Source organism: Salvelinus alpinus, chromosome 14, assembly GCF_045679555.1.
Source record: "Salvelinus alpinus chromosome 14, SLU_Salpinus.1, whole genome shotgun sequence".
Classification (NCBI taxonomy): Eukaryota; Metazoa; Chordata; class Actinopteri; order Salmoniformes; family Salmonidae; genus Salvelinus; species Salvelinus alpinus.
Genome location: NC_092099.1, coordinates 53,110,468 through 53,125,363, shown reverse-complemented (window position 1 = coordinate 53,125,363; position 14,896 = coordinate 53,110,468). Strand labels below are relative to the sequence as shown.

At 46.4% G+C, this 14,896-nt stretch overlaps 1 protein-coding gene across 6 annotated transcripts in view; it reads right to left on the bottom strand.

Annotated features, from left to right (window-relative positions):
- LOC139539068 (serine/threonine-protein phosphatase 6 regulatory ankyrin repeat subunit B-like) overlaps positions 1–14,896 on the bottom strand; it is a 64,378-nt gene that overhangs the window by 48,886 nt on the left and 596 nt on the right. For 4 of the 6 annotated variants that reach the window (XM_071341791.1, XM_071341783.1, XM_071341788.1 and 1 more), the window contains exon 2: positions 14,261–14,340. The exons of 1 other annotated variant lie outside the window; for it this stretch is intronic. In XM_071341791.1, coding sequence (XP_071197892.1) covers positions 14,261–14,314 — 54 coding nt within the window. In that variant the 5' untranslated portion in view covers positions 14,315–14,340. Of the gene's footprint in view, positions 1–13,647; positions 13,670–14,260; positions 14,341–14,896 lie in introns of those variants that run through there. One more of the 6 variants, XM_071341787.1, reaches the window with a different exon arrangement.

The window sequence follows — 14,896 nt, the reverse complement described above, 5'->3', positions numbered from 1 at the left end:
CCAAGGTCGTTCCCTAATCCTCCTCTATAGATCCAAGGTCGTTCCCTAATCCTCTTCTATAGATCCAAGGTCGTTCTCTAATCCTCCTCTATAGATCCAAGGTCGTTCCCTAATCCTCCTCTATAGATCCAAGGTCGTTACTAATCCTCCTCTATAGATCCAAGGTCATTCCCTAATCCTCCTCTATAGATCCAAGGTCGTTCCCTAATCCACTTCTATAGATCCAAGGTTGTTCTCTAATCCTCCTCTATATATCCAAGGTCGTTCCCTAATCCTCCTCTACAGATCAAAGGCTGTTCCCTAATCCTCCTCTATAGATCCAAGGTCGTTCCCTAATCCTCATCTATAGATCCAAGGTCATTCCCTAATCCTCCTCTATAGATCCAAGGTCGTTCACTAATCCTTCTCTATAGATCCAAGGTCGTTCCCTAATCCTCCTCTATAAATCCAAGGTAGTTCTCTAATCCTCCTCTATATATCCAAGGTCGTTCCCTAATCATCCTCTATAGATCCAAGGTCGTTCCCTAATCCTCCTCTATAGATCCAAAGTCGTTCCCTAATCCTCCTCTATAGATCCAAGGTCATTCCCTAATCCTCCTCTATAGATCCAAGGTCATTCACTAATCCTTCTCTATAGATCCAAGGTCGTTCCCTAATCCTCCTCTATAAATCCAAGGTAGTTCTCTAATCCTCCTCTATATATCCAAGGTCGTTCCCTAATCATCCTCTATAGATCCAAGGTCGTTCCCTAATCCTCCTCTATAGATCTAAGGTCGTTCCCTAATCCACCTCTATAGATTCAAGGTCGTTCCCTAATCCTCCTCTATAGATCCAAGGTCGTTCCCTAATCCTCCTCTATAGATCCAAGGTCGTTCCCTAATCCTCCTCTATAGATTCAAGATCGTTCCCTAATCCTCCTCTATAGATCCAAGGTCGTTCACTAATCCTCCTCTATAGATCCAAGGTCGTTCCCTAATCCTCCTCTATAGATCCAAGGTCGTTCCCTAATCCTCCTCTATAGATCCAAGGTCGTTCCTTCATCCTCCTCTATAGATCTAAGGTCATTCACTAATCCTCCTTTATAGATCCAAGGTCGTCCCTAATCCTCCTCTATAGATCCAAGGTCGTTCCCTAATCCTCTATAGATCCAAGGTCGTTCCCTAATCCTCCTCTATAGATCCAAGGTTGTTCCCTAATCCTCCTCTATAGATCCAAGGTCGTTCCCTAATCCTCCTCTATAGATCCAAGGTCGTTCACTAATCCTCCTCTATAGATCCAAGGTTGTTCTCTAATCCTCCTCTACAGATCCAAGGTCGTTCCCTAATCCTCCTCTATAGATCCAAGGTCGTTCCCTAATCCTCCTCTATAGATCCAAGGTCGTTCCCTAATCCTCCTCTATAGATCCAAGGTCGTTCCCTAATCTTCCTCTATATATCCAAGGTCGTTCCCTCATCCTTCTCTATAGATCTAAGGTCATTCACTAATCCTCCTTTATAGATCCAAGGTCGTCCCTAATCCTCCTCTATAGATCCAAGGTCGTTCCCTAATCCTCTATAGATCCAAGGTCGTTCCCTAATCCTCCTCTATAGATCCAAGGTCGTTCCCTAATCCTCCTCTATAGATCCAAGGTCGTTCCCTAATCCTCCTCTATAGATCCAAGGTCGTTCCCTAATCCTCCTCTATAGATCCAAGGTCGTTCCCTAATCCTCCTCTATAGATCCAAGGTCGTTCCCTAATCCTCCTCTATAGATCTAAGGTCATTCACTAATCCTCCTTTATAGATCCAAGGTCGTCCCTAATCCTCCTCTATAGATCAAAGGTCGTTCCCTAATCCTCCTCTATAGATCCAAGGTCGTTCCCTAGTCCTCCTCTATAGATCCAAGGTCGTTCCCTAGTCCTCCTCTATAGATCCAAGGTCGTTCCCTAATCCTCCTCTATAGATCCAAGGTCGTTCCCTAATCCTCCTCTATAGATCCAAGGTCGTTCCCTAATCCTCCTCTATAGATCCAAGGTCGTTCACTAATCCTCCTCTATAGATCCAAGGTCGTTCCCTAATCCTACATAATAGAACAATAAAGGAAACCTTCATTGCTCTCAGGTGACATTGAAACATCAGCACAAGTGGATATACAGTGGGGAGAACAAGTATTTGATACACTGCCGATTTTGCAGGTTTTCCTACTTACAAAGCATGTAGAGGTCTGTAATTTTTATCATAGGTACACTTCAACTATGAGAGACGGAATCTAAAACAAAAATCCAGAAAATCACATTGTATGATTTTTAAGTAATTAATTTGCATTTTATTGCATGACATAAGTATTTGATACATCAGAAAAGCAGAACTTAATATTTGGTACAGAAACCTTTGTTTGCAATTACAGAGATCATACGTTTCCTGTAGTTCTTGACTAGGTTTGCACACACTGCAGCAGGGATTTTGGCCCACTCCTCCCTACAGATCTTCTCCAGATCCTTCAGGTTTCGGGGCTGTCGCTGGGCAATACGGACTTTCAGCTCCCTCCAAAGATTTTCTATTGGGTTCAGGTCTGGAGACTGGCTAGGCCACTCCAGGACCTTGAGATGCTTCTTACGGAGCCACTCCTTAGTTGCCATGGCTGTGTGCTTCGTGTCGTTGTCATGCTGGAAGACCCAGCCACGACCCATCTTCAATGCTCTTACTGAGGGAAGGAGGTTGTTGGCCAAGATCTCGCGATACATGGCCCCATCCATCCTCCCCTCAATACGGTGCAGTCGTCCTGTCCCCTTTGCAGAAAAGCATCCCCAAAGAATGATGTTTCCACCTCCATGCTTCACGGTTGGGATGGTGTTCTTGGGGTTGTACTCATACTTCTTCTTCCTCCAAACACGGCGAGTGGAGTTAGACCAAAAAGCTCTATTTTTGTCTCATCAGACCACATGACCTTCTCCCATTCCTCCTCTGGATCATCCAGATGGTCATTGGCAAACTTCAGACAGGCCTGGACATGCACTGGCTTAAGCAGGGGGACCTTGCGTGCGCTGCAGGATTTTAATCCATGACGGCGTAGTGTGTTACTAATGGTTTTCTTTGAGACTGTGGTCCCAGCTCTCTTCAGGTCATTGACCAGGTCCTGCCGTGTAGTTCTGGGCTGATCCCTCACCTTCCTCATGATCATTGATGCCCCACGAGGTGAAATCTTGCATGGAGCCCCAGACCGAGGGTGATTGACCGTCATCTTGAACTTCTTCCATTTTCTAATAATTGCGCCAACAGTTGTTTCCTTCTCACCAAGCTGCTTGCCTATTGTCCTGTAGCCCATCCCAGCCTTGTGCAGGTCTACAATTTTATCCCTGATGTCCTTACACAGCTCTCTGGTCTTGGCCATTGTGGAGAGGTTGGAATCTGTTTGATTGTGTGTGGACAGGTGTCTTTTATACAGGTAACGAGTTCAAACAGGTGCAGTTAATACAGGTAATGAGTGGAGAACAGGAGGGCTTCTTAAAGAAAAACTAACAGGTCTGTGAGAGCCGGAATTCTTACTGGTTGGTAGGTGATCAAATACTTATGTCATGCAATAAAATGCAAATTAATTATTTAAAAATCATACAATGTGATTTTCTGGATTTTTGTTTTAGATTCCGTCTCTCACAGTTGAAGTGTACCTATGATAAAAATTACAGACCTCTACATGCTTTGTAAGTAGGAAAACCTGCAAAATCGGCAGTGTATCAAATACTTGTTCTCCCCACTGTATGTCTCAAACACGAGCAGGGCTAATGCAAGTCTCCCTAAATACTGATCAAGCCTATCTTCAATACGTGTCTAAACAGTCACCCTGAAATAAATCTCAAGGTATCAGATTTATCAGCTGTGTGTGTGAACAAGGAAAAAGGAGGAAAGAGGGGAGAGGTCCTTCACATGGAATTAGAGCATTGCCAGCATGAGCAGCTGTGTGACCCTTCACTCTGTTCAAAAAAGCTGGAGAAGTGAGTGACTGTGAGTGAGACTCACTGTAGGCCTACATGTGGTAAAGGCCTAGTGCTGTAGTTAAGACTGTTGTGGATTTAATAAAACAACTGTATGAGGTTATTTACACAGAAGGAAATAAAGTCCTCCAGCTCTACAAGGGAACAGCACAGCAGCATATAAACATTCATCTTAGTCTAGTGTAGTGAGTGAATGTCACGTTCGTTTGTATAGACGGACCAAGGCGCAGTGTATGTTGAGTTCCACATAATATTTAATAGTGAAACTTAGCAAAACAAACAACAAACCGTGACAACAGAGGTGCTACATACACTTACTCAAAACATAAACAATATCCCATAACCCACTGGTGGAAAAAATGCTACTTAAGTATGATCCCCAATTAGAGACAATGTTAGCCAGCTGCCTCTAATTGGGAATCATACCAACACACCAACATAGAAAAAACAACCTAGAACCCCACATAGAAAATATAAACTAGACTAACCCCCCTAGTCACGCCCTGACCTACTCTACCATAGAAAATAAAGTCTTTCTATGGTCAGGACGTGACAGTGAAGTCACAGTGCTCTCTCCAGTCTCTCTCTCAGACCTAAATAAAGGTCCAGGACATCGCTGGCATGCAGCCACAAATTATCTTTGTCAATCAGTACTAGGCCTTAGATCAGCAGGGTCAGTCAGCTTTCTGAGAAACACACTGGACTGACTGACTGGATATGACATGAGGGTAGACAGGCCGACTATAATGAGTCTGGTCATGTCCATGTTCCAATACTTCTAAAATCGATCCTTCCACCCTTCCAGTTTTTGATTGGTGATAGCAATCACCTCACAGAAGGGAAGAAAGAAGGGCGCCTTGTAAAAGTATTTTAAAAGGACCTACCTAGCCTCAAGTCTTTGTGACAGACAAGGGGAGACATGGTTCTGAGAGCGAAACAGACTGGGGTCATGGTTAGAAGAGATACAGCTTTTGTCAAATTAATGTCAAAAGTTAACATTTTTGGCATTTCTAGCTAACCCTAACGCTTTCCTAACCTTAATCTAATTCTCTTTATCTGCTGCGTAAATTCTCCTAACCTGCTACGAAAAGTCAAATCTGACAAAAGCTGTATCCCAACAATGTCAAAACCACAGACTGGTCCCATATGGATGCTGTTTCTGGGTGCTGCCAAGCAGTGGCCCCTGACTATCACCATGTGATGATGACTGACAGGAAAATTGTTTAGACAACCTGTCAGTTACATACAACATAAAATTCAATGACAAAGAGGAAGGCAATTGAGTCAAAGCCCTGACTGACTCATCCCTATGCACCACAGTCAGGCCAGAACATGTTGCTGCATCTGAACTTCCTGTCCCCCCTCCACCTTACCGCTTCACTTCCTGTTACATTCTGTCACCTTCTCAGAGTTTACACGCAGAGAGGAAACCTAGCTCAGACAACATTTTCAGTTCTGCTTGTGGGCCACACACAGACTCTGACTAATCCTACAATCTGCAAAAACATGCACACAAAATGTGTAGGCCTTGATGAAACAGCGGGTGGAGAGCCAGAGGTGTGCAGGCCCTACAGCCTAACTACAGCCTAACTACAGCCTAACTACAGTCTAACTACAGCCTAACTACAGTCTAACTACAACTTAACTACAGCCTAACTACAGTCTAACTACAACTTAACTACAGCCTAACTACAGTCTAACTACAACTTAACTACAGCCTAACTACAACTTAACTACAGCCTAACTACAACTTAACTACAGCCTAACTACAGCCTAACTACAGTCTAACTACAGTCTAACTACAGCCTAACTACAGCCTAACTACAGTCTAACTACAACTTAACTACAGCCTAACTACAGCCTAACTACAACTTAACTACAGCCTAACTACAGTCTAACTACAGTCTAACTACAGCCTAACTACAGCCTAACTACAGCCTAACTACAGCCTAACTACAGCCTAACTACAACTTAACTACAGCCTAACTACAGTCTAACTACAGTCTAACTACAGCCTAACTACAGCCTAACTACAGCCTAACTACAACTTAACTACAGCCTAACTACAGCCTAACTACAGCTTAACTACAGTCCCAGTTTTCCCATGAAGATCTAAACAGCCACAGTGGTCACTGCTGAAGGAGTAGTGATGTATGGGAACAGGGCTCTCCTCCACATAGATTGATCCAGAATGTTTTCCCTCCGTTTGCCACGAGCTGTTCTCTCCCTTACCATCAGCAGACGGTATCGGAGCATGAGGTCTGATACTAACAGGATCAGAGACAGTTTCTATCTAAAAGCCACTTGAACTGGACTGACCACCTGCTCAGATTTTCGGTCCCTTCCTGTATTATACTGATGCTAAAATGTTTATTCTATTATACTGAGCCATTTACTTTATATTCATATTGATATATTTTATTATTTCTTATTGTTGTTGCATTGTCCAGAAGGAACCTGTAAGTAAGCATTTCATTGGATGGTGTATACCATGTGTATTCTGTACATATGACTAATAAAACCATACGACTAATAAAACCCTCACCACACTACACCTCACCACACAACACTCCTCACCACCCCACCCCATACCACACCACCCCTCACCATACCACACCACCCCTCACCATACCACACCACCCCTCACCATACCACACCACCACTCACCACACCATACCACCCCATACCACACCACCCCTCACCACACCACCCCATACCACCCCTCACCATACCACACCACCCCTCACCACACCACCCCACCCCTCACCACACCACAACACCCCTCGCCACACCACCCGTCACCACCCCTCACCACACTACACCACAACACCCCTCACCACCCCACACCTCACCACACCACCCGTCACCACACCAACCCTCCCCACAACACCCCTCACCACACCCCTCGCCACACCACCCCACCCCACCCCTCACCACACCATACCACCCCTCCAGGCAAAACAAAAATGTCTAACACTGAGCCCATTGTTGCCACAGCACAGGCACAGCACATTGCCCTCATGCTCCTCCCTCGCCCTGACTCCAACGGCCAATGAATGTTGTCAAAACGACCCCCTTGTCCAATAGGAGAGTGGCAGCCTCCTTGTCTACATTTAGAACACCATTAGGGTCAGCATCTTAAATAAACTAGTCCTGTCTAAAAAGGTCCCAATGGAACCAAGAAGGGTCGCCGGCATTTGACAAAACAAACGGATGTCTCTCTGTTTTGCCCTCATCCTACACAAACTTCCTGTATCTGATAAAAACTCTGTTTTCATTCTTTGAACTGCAAACAACACACATGCAATCATGTCACACACACACACACATTTCTTGGGCTGTGATTTTCCTTCCATAAGGATGTTGAATATAATAGCTGCATTGCTATTGGTGCCAGAGGGTACAGAGCAGATGTGAATCTCCGCCCCCACAGCACAGCTCCAAAATGAGAAGCTGCTGATGCCGATGATGTCCCACTATAAATTCAATGCAGAAATAAAACCATAGGGCGCATGACTGTGTTTTTCTCCTTCCCTTACTGTTGGTGGTGAGAGAGAAAATAGGTACAGTTGAAGTCGGACGTTTACATACACCTTAGGTAAATACATTTCAACTCAGTTTTTCACAATTCCTGACATTTAATCCTAGTAAAAATTCCTAGGTCAGTTAGGATCACCACGTTATTTTAAGAATGTGAAATGTCAGAATAATAGTAGAGAGAATGATTTATTTCAGCTTTTATTTCTTGCATCACATTCCCAGTGGGTCAGAAGTTTACATACACTCAATTAGATTAGGTAGAATTGCCTTTAAATTGTTGAACTTGGGTCAAACGTTTCGGGTAGCCTTCCACAAGCTTCCCAGAATAAGTTGGGTGAATTTTGGCCCATTCCTCCTGACAGAGCTGGTGTAACTGAGTCAGGTTTGAAGGCCTCCTTGCTCACACACGCTTTTTTAGTTCTGCCCACAAATTTTCTATGGGATTGAGGTCAGGGCTTTGTGATGGCCACTCCAATACCTTGACTTTGTTGTCCTTAAGCCATTTTGCCACAACTTTGGAAGTATGCTTGGGGTCATTGTTCATTTGGAAGACCCATTTGCAACCAAGCTTGAACTTCCTGACTGGTCTTGAGATGTTGCTTCAATAAATACATATAATATTCCCTCCTCAAGTGCACCAGTCCCTCCTGCAGCAAAGCACCCCCACAACATGATGCTGCCACCCCCGTGCTTCACGGTTGGGATGGTGTTCTTCGGCTTGCAAGCCTCCCCCTTTTACCTCCAAACATAATGATGGTCATCATGGCCAAACAGTTATATTTTTGTTTCATCAGACCAGAGGACATTTCTCCAAAAAGTACGATCTTTGTCCCCATGTGCAGTTGCAAACCGGTCTGGCTTTTTTATGGCGGTTTTGGAGCAGTGGCTTCTTCCTTGCTGAGCGACCTTTCAGGTTATGTCGATATAGGACTTGTTTTCCTGTGGATATAGATACTTTTGTACCTGTTCCCTCCAGAATCTTCACAAGGTCATTTGCTGTTGTTCTGGGATTGATTTGCACTTTTCGCACCAAAGTACGTTCATCTCTAGGAGACAGAACGCGTCTCCTTGTCACGCCCGTTGTAAGGAGGAGACCAAGGTGCAGCGTGGTCAGCGTACATATTCCTTTTATTAAGAATGACGCCAACAAAAACAATAAACAATACAAAAACGACCGTGAAGCTTAAGGGCTATAGTGCCACAAACAAAGACAACTACCCACAATGAAAGGAGGGAAAAGGGCTACCTAAGTATGGTTCCCAATCAGAGACAACGATAGACAGCTGTCCCTGATTGAGAACCATACCCGGCCAAAACATAGAAACACAAAATCAGAAAACATAGAATGCCCACCCCAAATCACACCTTAACCAAACCAAATAGAGACATAAAAAGGCTCTCTAAGGTCAGGGCGTGACACTCCTTCCTGAGCGGTATGACGGCTGCGTGGTCCCATGGTGTTTATACTTGCATACTATTGCATACACGCATACTTCCAGACGAACAATCCCATGGGGATCCAGTTAGAAGAAAAATGAAGAAAAGGGGAGGGGGATGTCAAGACCTAACTTCCTGTCTCTCCCCTTCTCTGGAACACAGAGGAGGGATTAGGGCAGCAGGTAGCCTAGCGGTTAGGCCAGTAAGCGAAAGGATGCTGGTTTGAATCCCTGAGCCGACTAGGTGAACAAGCTGTCGATGTGCCCTTGAGCAAGGCACTAAACCCTAATTGCTCTTGTATAGTGCCTTAGGAAAGTATTCAGACCACTTTACTTTTTCTACATTTTGTTACGTTACAGCCTTATTCTACTTTTTTTTGTATCCCCAGCAATCTACACACAATACCCCATAATGACAAAGCGAAAACAGGTTTTTTGAAGTTATTACAAATGTATTAAAAATAAAAAACTGAAATACCTTATTTACATAACTATTCAGAACCTTTGCTATGAGACACGGAATTTAGGTCAGGTGCATCCTGTTTCCATTGATCATCTTTGAGATGTTTCTACAACTTGACTGGAGTCCACCTGTGGTAAATTCAATTGATTGGACATGATTTGAAAAGGCACACACCTGTCTATATAAGGTCCCAGAGTTGGAAGTGCATGTCAGAGCAAAAACCAAGCCATGAAGTCGAAGGAATTGTCTGTAGAACTCTAAGACATGATTGTGTCTAGGCACAGATCTGGGGAAGGTTACCAAAAAATGTATGCAGCATTGCAGGTCCCCAAGGTCCTCCATCATTCTTAAATAGAAGAAGATTGGAACTGTCACGTTCCTGACCTGTTTTCTGTTAGTTTTTGTATGTGTTAGTTGGTCAGGACGTGAGTTTGGGTGGGCAGTCTATGTTTTCTGTTTCTATGTTGGTTTTGGGTACCTGATATGGTTCTCAATTAGAGGCAGGTGGTTTTCATCTCCTCTGATTGAGAACCATATTAAGGTAGGTGTTGTCACATTGTTTGTCGTGGGTGGTTGTCTTCCGTGTCTGTGTTTGTTTGCACCATACGGGACTGTTTCGTTCGTTCATCGTTTTATGTAGTAATTTTTCCTGTTCGTGCGATCTTCGTGTTATATGTAAGTTCGTATGTTCAGGTTTGTCTACATTCGTTTTGTTATTTTGTAAGTATTCAAGTGAAGTTCGTGTTTTTCGTTTACACTTAAATAAATAATGTCTAAATACAACGCTGCAGTTTGGTTCAATCCCTGCTCCTCCTCTTCGGATGAAGAGGAGGAGGAACGCCGTTACAGAACCACCCACCAATCCAGAACCAAGCAGCGTGAGTTCGAGCAGTGGACATGGGAGGACGTGTTAAATGGAAAAGGTTGCTACACATGGGAGGAGATCCGAGCTGGAAGAGATCGCCTTCCATGGGAACAGCTGGAGGCGATTAGGAGAGCGGAGGCAACGGGAGAGAGAGACCGGATTTATGAAGGTACGCGGCTAGCACGGAAGCCCGTGAAGAAACCCCAAAAATTTCTTGGGGGTGGCTAAGAGGTAGTGGGCCAAGGGCAGGTAGGAGACCTGCGCCCACTTCCCAGGCTAACCGTGGAGAGCGGGAGTACGGGCAGACGCCGTGTTACGCAGTAGAGCGCACGGTGTCTCCTGTACGTGTGCATAGCCCGGTGCGGGTTATTCCACCTCCCCGCACTGGTAGGGCTAGATTGAGCATTGAGCCAAGTGCCATGAAGCCGGCTCTACATATCTGGCCACCAGTGCGTCTCCTTGGGCCGGCTTACATGGCACCAGCCTTATGCATGGTGTCCCCGGTTCGCCTACATAGCCCGGTGCGGGTTATTCCACCTCCCCGCACTGGGCGGGCGACGGGGAGCATTCAACCAGGTAAGGTTGGGCAGGCTCAATGCTCAAGGGAGCCAGTACGCCTGCACGGTCCGGTATTTCCGGCGCTACCTCCCCGCCCCAGCCCAGTACCACCAGTGCCTACACCACGCACCAGGCTTCCAGTGCGTTTTCAGAGCCCTGTTCCTCCTCCACGCACTCTTCCTATGGTGCGTGTCTCCAGCCCAGTGCCTCCAGTTCCGGCACCACGCACTAAGCCACCTGTGCGTCTCCAGAGCCCTGTACACACTGTTCCTTCTCCCCGTACTCGTCCTGATGTGCGTGCCCTCAGCCCGGTGCCACCAGTGCCGGTACCACGCACCAGGCAAATAGTACGCTTTGAGAGTCCAGTGTGCCCTGTCCCTGCTCCCCGCACTAGCATGAAGGTGCGTGTCCTTAGCCCGGTGCCTCCAGTTCCGGCACCACGCATCAGGTCTACAGTGCGCCTTATCCGGCCAGAGCCATCCGTCTCCCCAGCGCCATCTGAGCCATCCGTCTCCCCAGCGCCATCTGAGCCATCCGTCTCCCCAGCGCCATCTGAGCTATCCGTCTGCCCAGTGCCGTCTGAGCCATCCGTCTGCCCCGAGCCATTAGAGCCGCCCGTCTGTCCCGAGCCGTCAGAGCCGATAGTCAGTCAGGAGCCGCTAGAGCCATTTGTCAGACAGGATCTGCCAGAGCCGCCAACCAGACAGGATCTGCCAGAGCCGCCAACCAGACAGGATCTGCCAGAGCCGCCAGTGAGCCATGAGCGTCTAGAGCTGCCAGCGAGCCATGAGCGTCTAGAGCCGTCAGCGAGCCATGAGCAGCCAGAGCCGTCAGCGAGCCATGAGCGTCCAGAGCCGTCAGCGAGCCATGAGCGTCCAGAGCCGTCAGCCAGCCATGAGCGTCCAGAGCCGTCAGCTAGTCATGAGCGTCCAGAGCTGCCATGTATCCATAACTGCCCCTCAGTCCAGAGCTGTCTCTCTGTCCGGAGCCGCCCTTCAGTCCGGAGTTGCCCCTCTATCCTGAGCTACCTCTCTATCTTGAGCTACCTCTCTATCTTGAGCTACCTCTCTATCCTGAGCTACCTCTCTGTCCTGAGCTATCTTGTCCCGGAGCTGTCCCTTATTTTTGTGTTGCCTCTTATATTAGGTGGGTGGAATAAGAGGGTGGTCATTCTGAGGGGGAGAAGTAAGCTGGGATTGACTATGGTGGGGTGGGGACCTCGCCCAGAGCCTGAGCCACCACCGTGGTCAGATGCCCACCCTGACCCTCCCCTAGACTTTGTGCTGGTGCGCCCGGAGTTCGCACCTTAAGGGGGGGGTTATGTCACGTTCCTGACCTGTTTTCTGTTAGTTTTTGTATGTGTTAGTTGGTCAGGACGTGAGTTTGGGTGGGCAGTCTATGTTTTCTGTTTCTATGTTGGTTAATGGGTACCTAATATGGTTCTCAATTAGAGGCAGGTGGTTTTCATCTCCTCTGATTGAGAACCATATTAAGGTAGGTGTTGTCACATTGTTTGTCGTGGGTGGTTGTCTTCCGTGTCTGTGTTTGTTTGCACCATACGGGACTGTTTCGTTCGTTCATCGTTTTATGTAGTCATTTTTCCTGTTCGTGCGATCTTCGTGTTATATGTAAGTTCGTATGTTCAGGTTTGTCTACATTCGTTTTGTTATTTTGTAAGTATTCAAGTGAAGTTCGTGTTTTTCGTTTACACTTAAATAAATTCATTATGTCTAAATACAACGCTGCAGTTTGGTTCAATCCCTGCTCCTCCTCTTCGGATGAAGAGGAGGAGGAACGCCGTTACAGGAACCACCAAGACTCTTCTTAGAGCTGTCCGCCCGGCCAAACTGAGTAATCGGGGGAGAAGGGCCTTGGTCAGGGAGGTGACCAAGAACTCGATAGTCACTCTGACAAAGCTCTAGAGTGCCTCTGTGGAGATACGAGAACCTTCCAGAAGGACAACCATCTCTGCAGCACTCCACCAATAAGGCCATTATGGTAGAGTGGCCAGACTGAAGCTATTCCTCAGTATAAGGCACATGACAGCCTGTTCGGAGTTTACCAAAAGGCACCTAAAGACTCTCAGACCATGAGAAACAAGATTCTCTGGTCTGATGAAACCAAGAATGAACTCTTTGGCCTGAATGCCAAGTGTCACGTCTGGAGGAAACCTGGCACCATCCCTACGGTGAAGCATGGTGGTGGCAGCATCATGCTGTGGGGATATTTGTCACCGTCAGTGACTCGGAGATTAGTCAGGATCGAGGCAAAGATGAACGAAGCAAAGTACAGAGAGATCCTTGATGAAAACCTGCTCCAGAACACTCAGGACCTCAGACTGGGGCGAAGGTTCGCCTTCCAACAGGACAATGACCCTAAGCTCACAGCCAAGACAATGCAGGAGGGACTTCGGGATAGTTCTCTGAATGTCCTTGAGTGGCCCAGCCAGAGTCACTCACTGGCCAGTAGACACACAGAGCCATACACTTGTATAATCTCTCTGCAAACATACACATCCGTTACAACCTGTACTAACTCAAACAACCCACTGAGCATAACTGATGCTGGTTTGAGAGCACATACAGTGGTGCGTGCCTGACATAGGCTGAAATCAGATGTACAGGCGAGATAGGCCCTTGGATCACTTCCTGCAACTGCTTGTAACTGCTGCTCTACACAGTTCAGACTGGGCTGATCTATAGATAAAGGCCTTGGATAAGGGACAGAGGAAGGTCAAATAGCAGCACCATTAGCATTCGGTCTCACAGATAATGCTGAGCCTCTTTATCCCTATGTGGCCTGGAGTTTTTCCTCACCTGGCCCCTTGTTATAGCCCATCTTGTCAGGTCATAGTCTCGAAAGCCCGACCCTATAGGCAACTGTGACTACGGTCTGGTGGATTATTTTGGCATCTGCTTAAAAAAAAAAAAAAATTGTAGCTAGCAAGATGGAGATCATGGAGGTTATTTTTAATGAATGCATTTCACAAGTGGCTAGCTTGCATCGACTACCTTCACTAAAACCACTGCAAAGATTTTGCCTGCAAACGTTGGTTTTGAATCGCGACGTTCTGGCATGTCTGCCGCGTGATTCGTTGGGAGAGTTGTCATTCTAAAGAGGACCCACCCCTGAACAATTTATTTTCAAAGTTGCCAAAAGAGTCCATCATTGAAACCAGACAATAGTCACTGTTGCCAGGGTCGGGTTTTAGGGACTGGTCAGGTCATGCGTTCAGGAAAAACTCCAAGCCCAACAAGACTGGTGACTGAGTGAAGACTCAGATGACCCCTGTACTGTAGCTGTTGTTATTATTGTCCGCTTGACCCTGTTACTCAGCACCTCTACAACAAAAACAGCCCCCTATACAGTGAAGAAACACATCTCAGATATATCTGCGGTAACAGCAACAAAAAGATAGTAACATACTACCATGCTCTGATGGTGAAGTTTGAAGTTGGTGACACAAGTCACTGTGCTCAACATCCTATACTCTTCTCGCTGACAACAATCTAGGAAGAGAGAAATGGGGAACTTGACTAGGCAAGCCCAAAATGCAGAACACATTCTTTTGACAAAACCGAGGGATGCACTAGTAACAACTTGACAGATCATAACAGGTGCCGACAGCAACACTATAATTCATGGAGACGATAAAGGAATTCACAGCTGAATTCCGGTGGCACGTGGCGGTGACTCAACTGGGGTACAGCTTACAGAAGAGTCATCAAAAGGTCACCCCGAATTCGTTGTCCTACTTTTAAAACGGTAAAGAGAACAAAGAACTATGGAAATACTGCAAATGCATCTACAACATGAGCTAACACACACCGCCCAATTTCATTCACAGCACGAGATGCCCGACACACCTCCTCGCTCGCGTAGCGGACCGCAGCTGTTCCTCTGGGCATCAGAAAAACTATTTCCTCTCACTTGCCAGCGACGCATGAAAAATTATTTCTCAATTATGTAACGTTTACAAAAACATTCCGCTTTCCCGGGACCTACTTGGGCATATCTTTGTATCAACAAAGTAGCCACTATCGCAATGCATAATGAGAAAAGCTT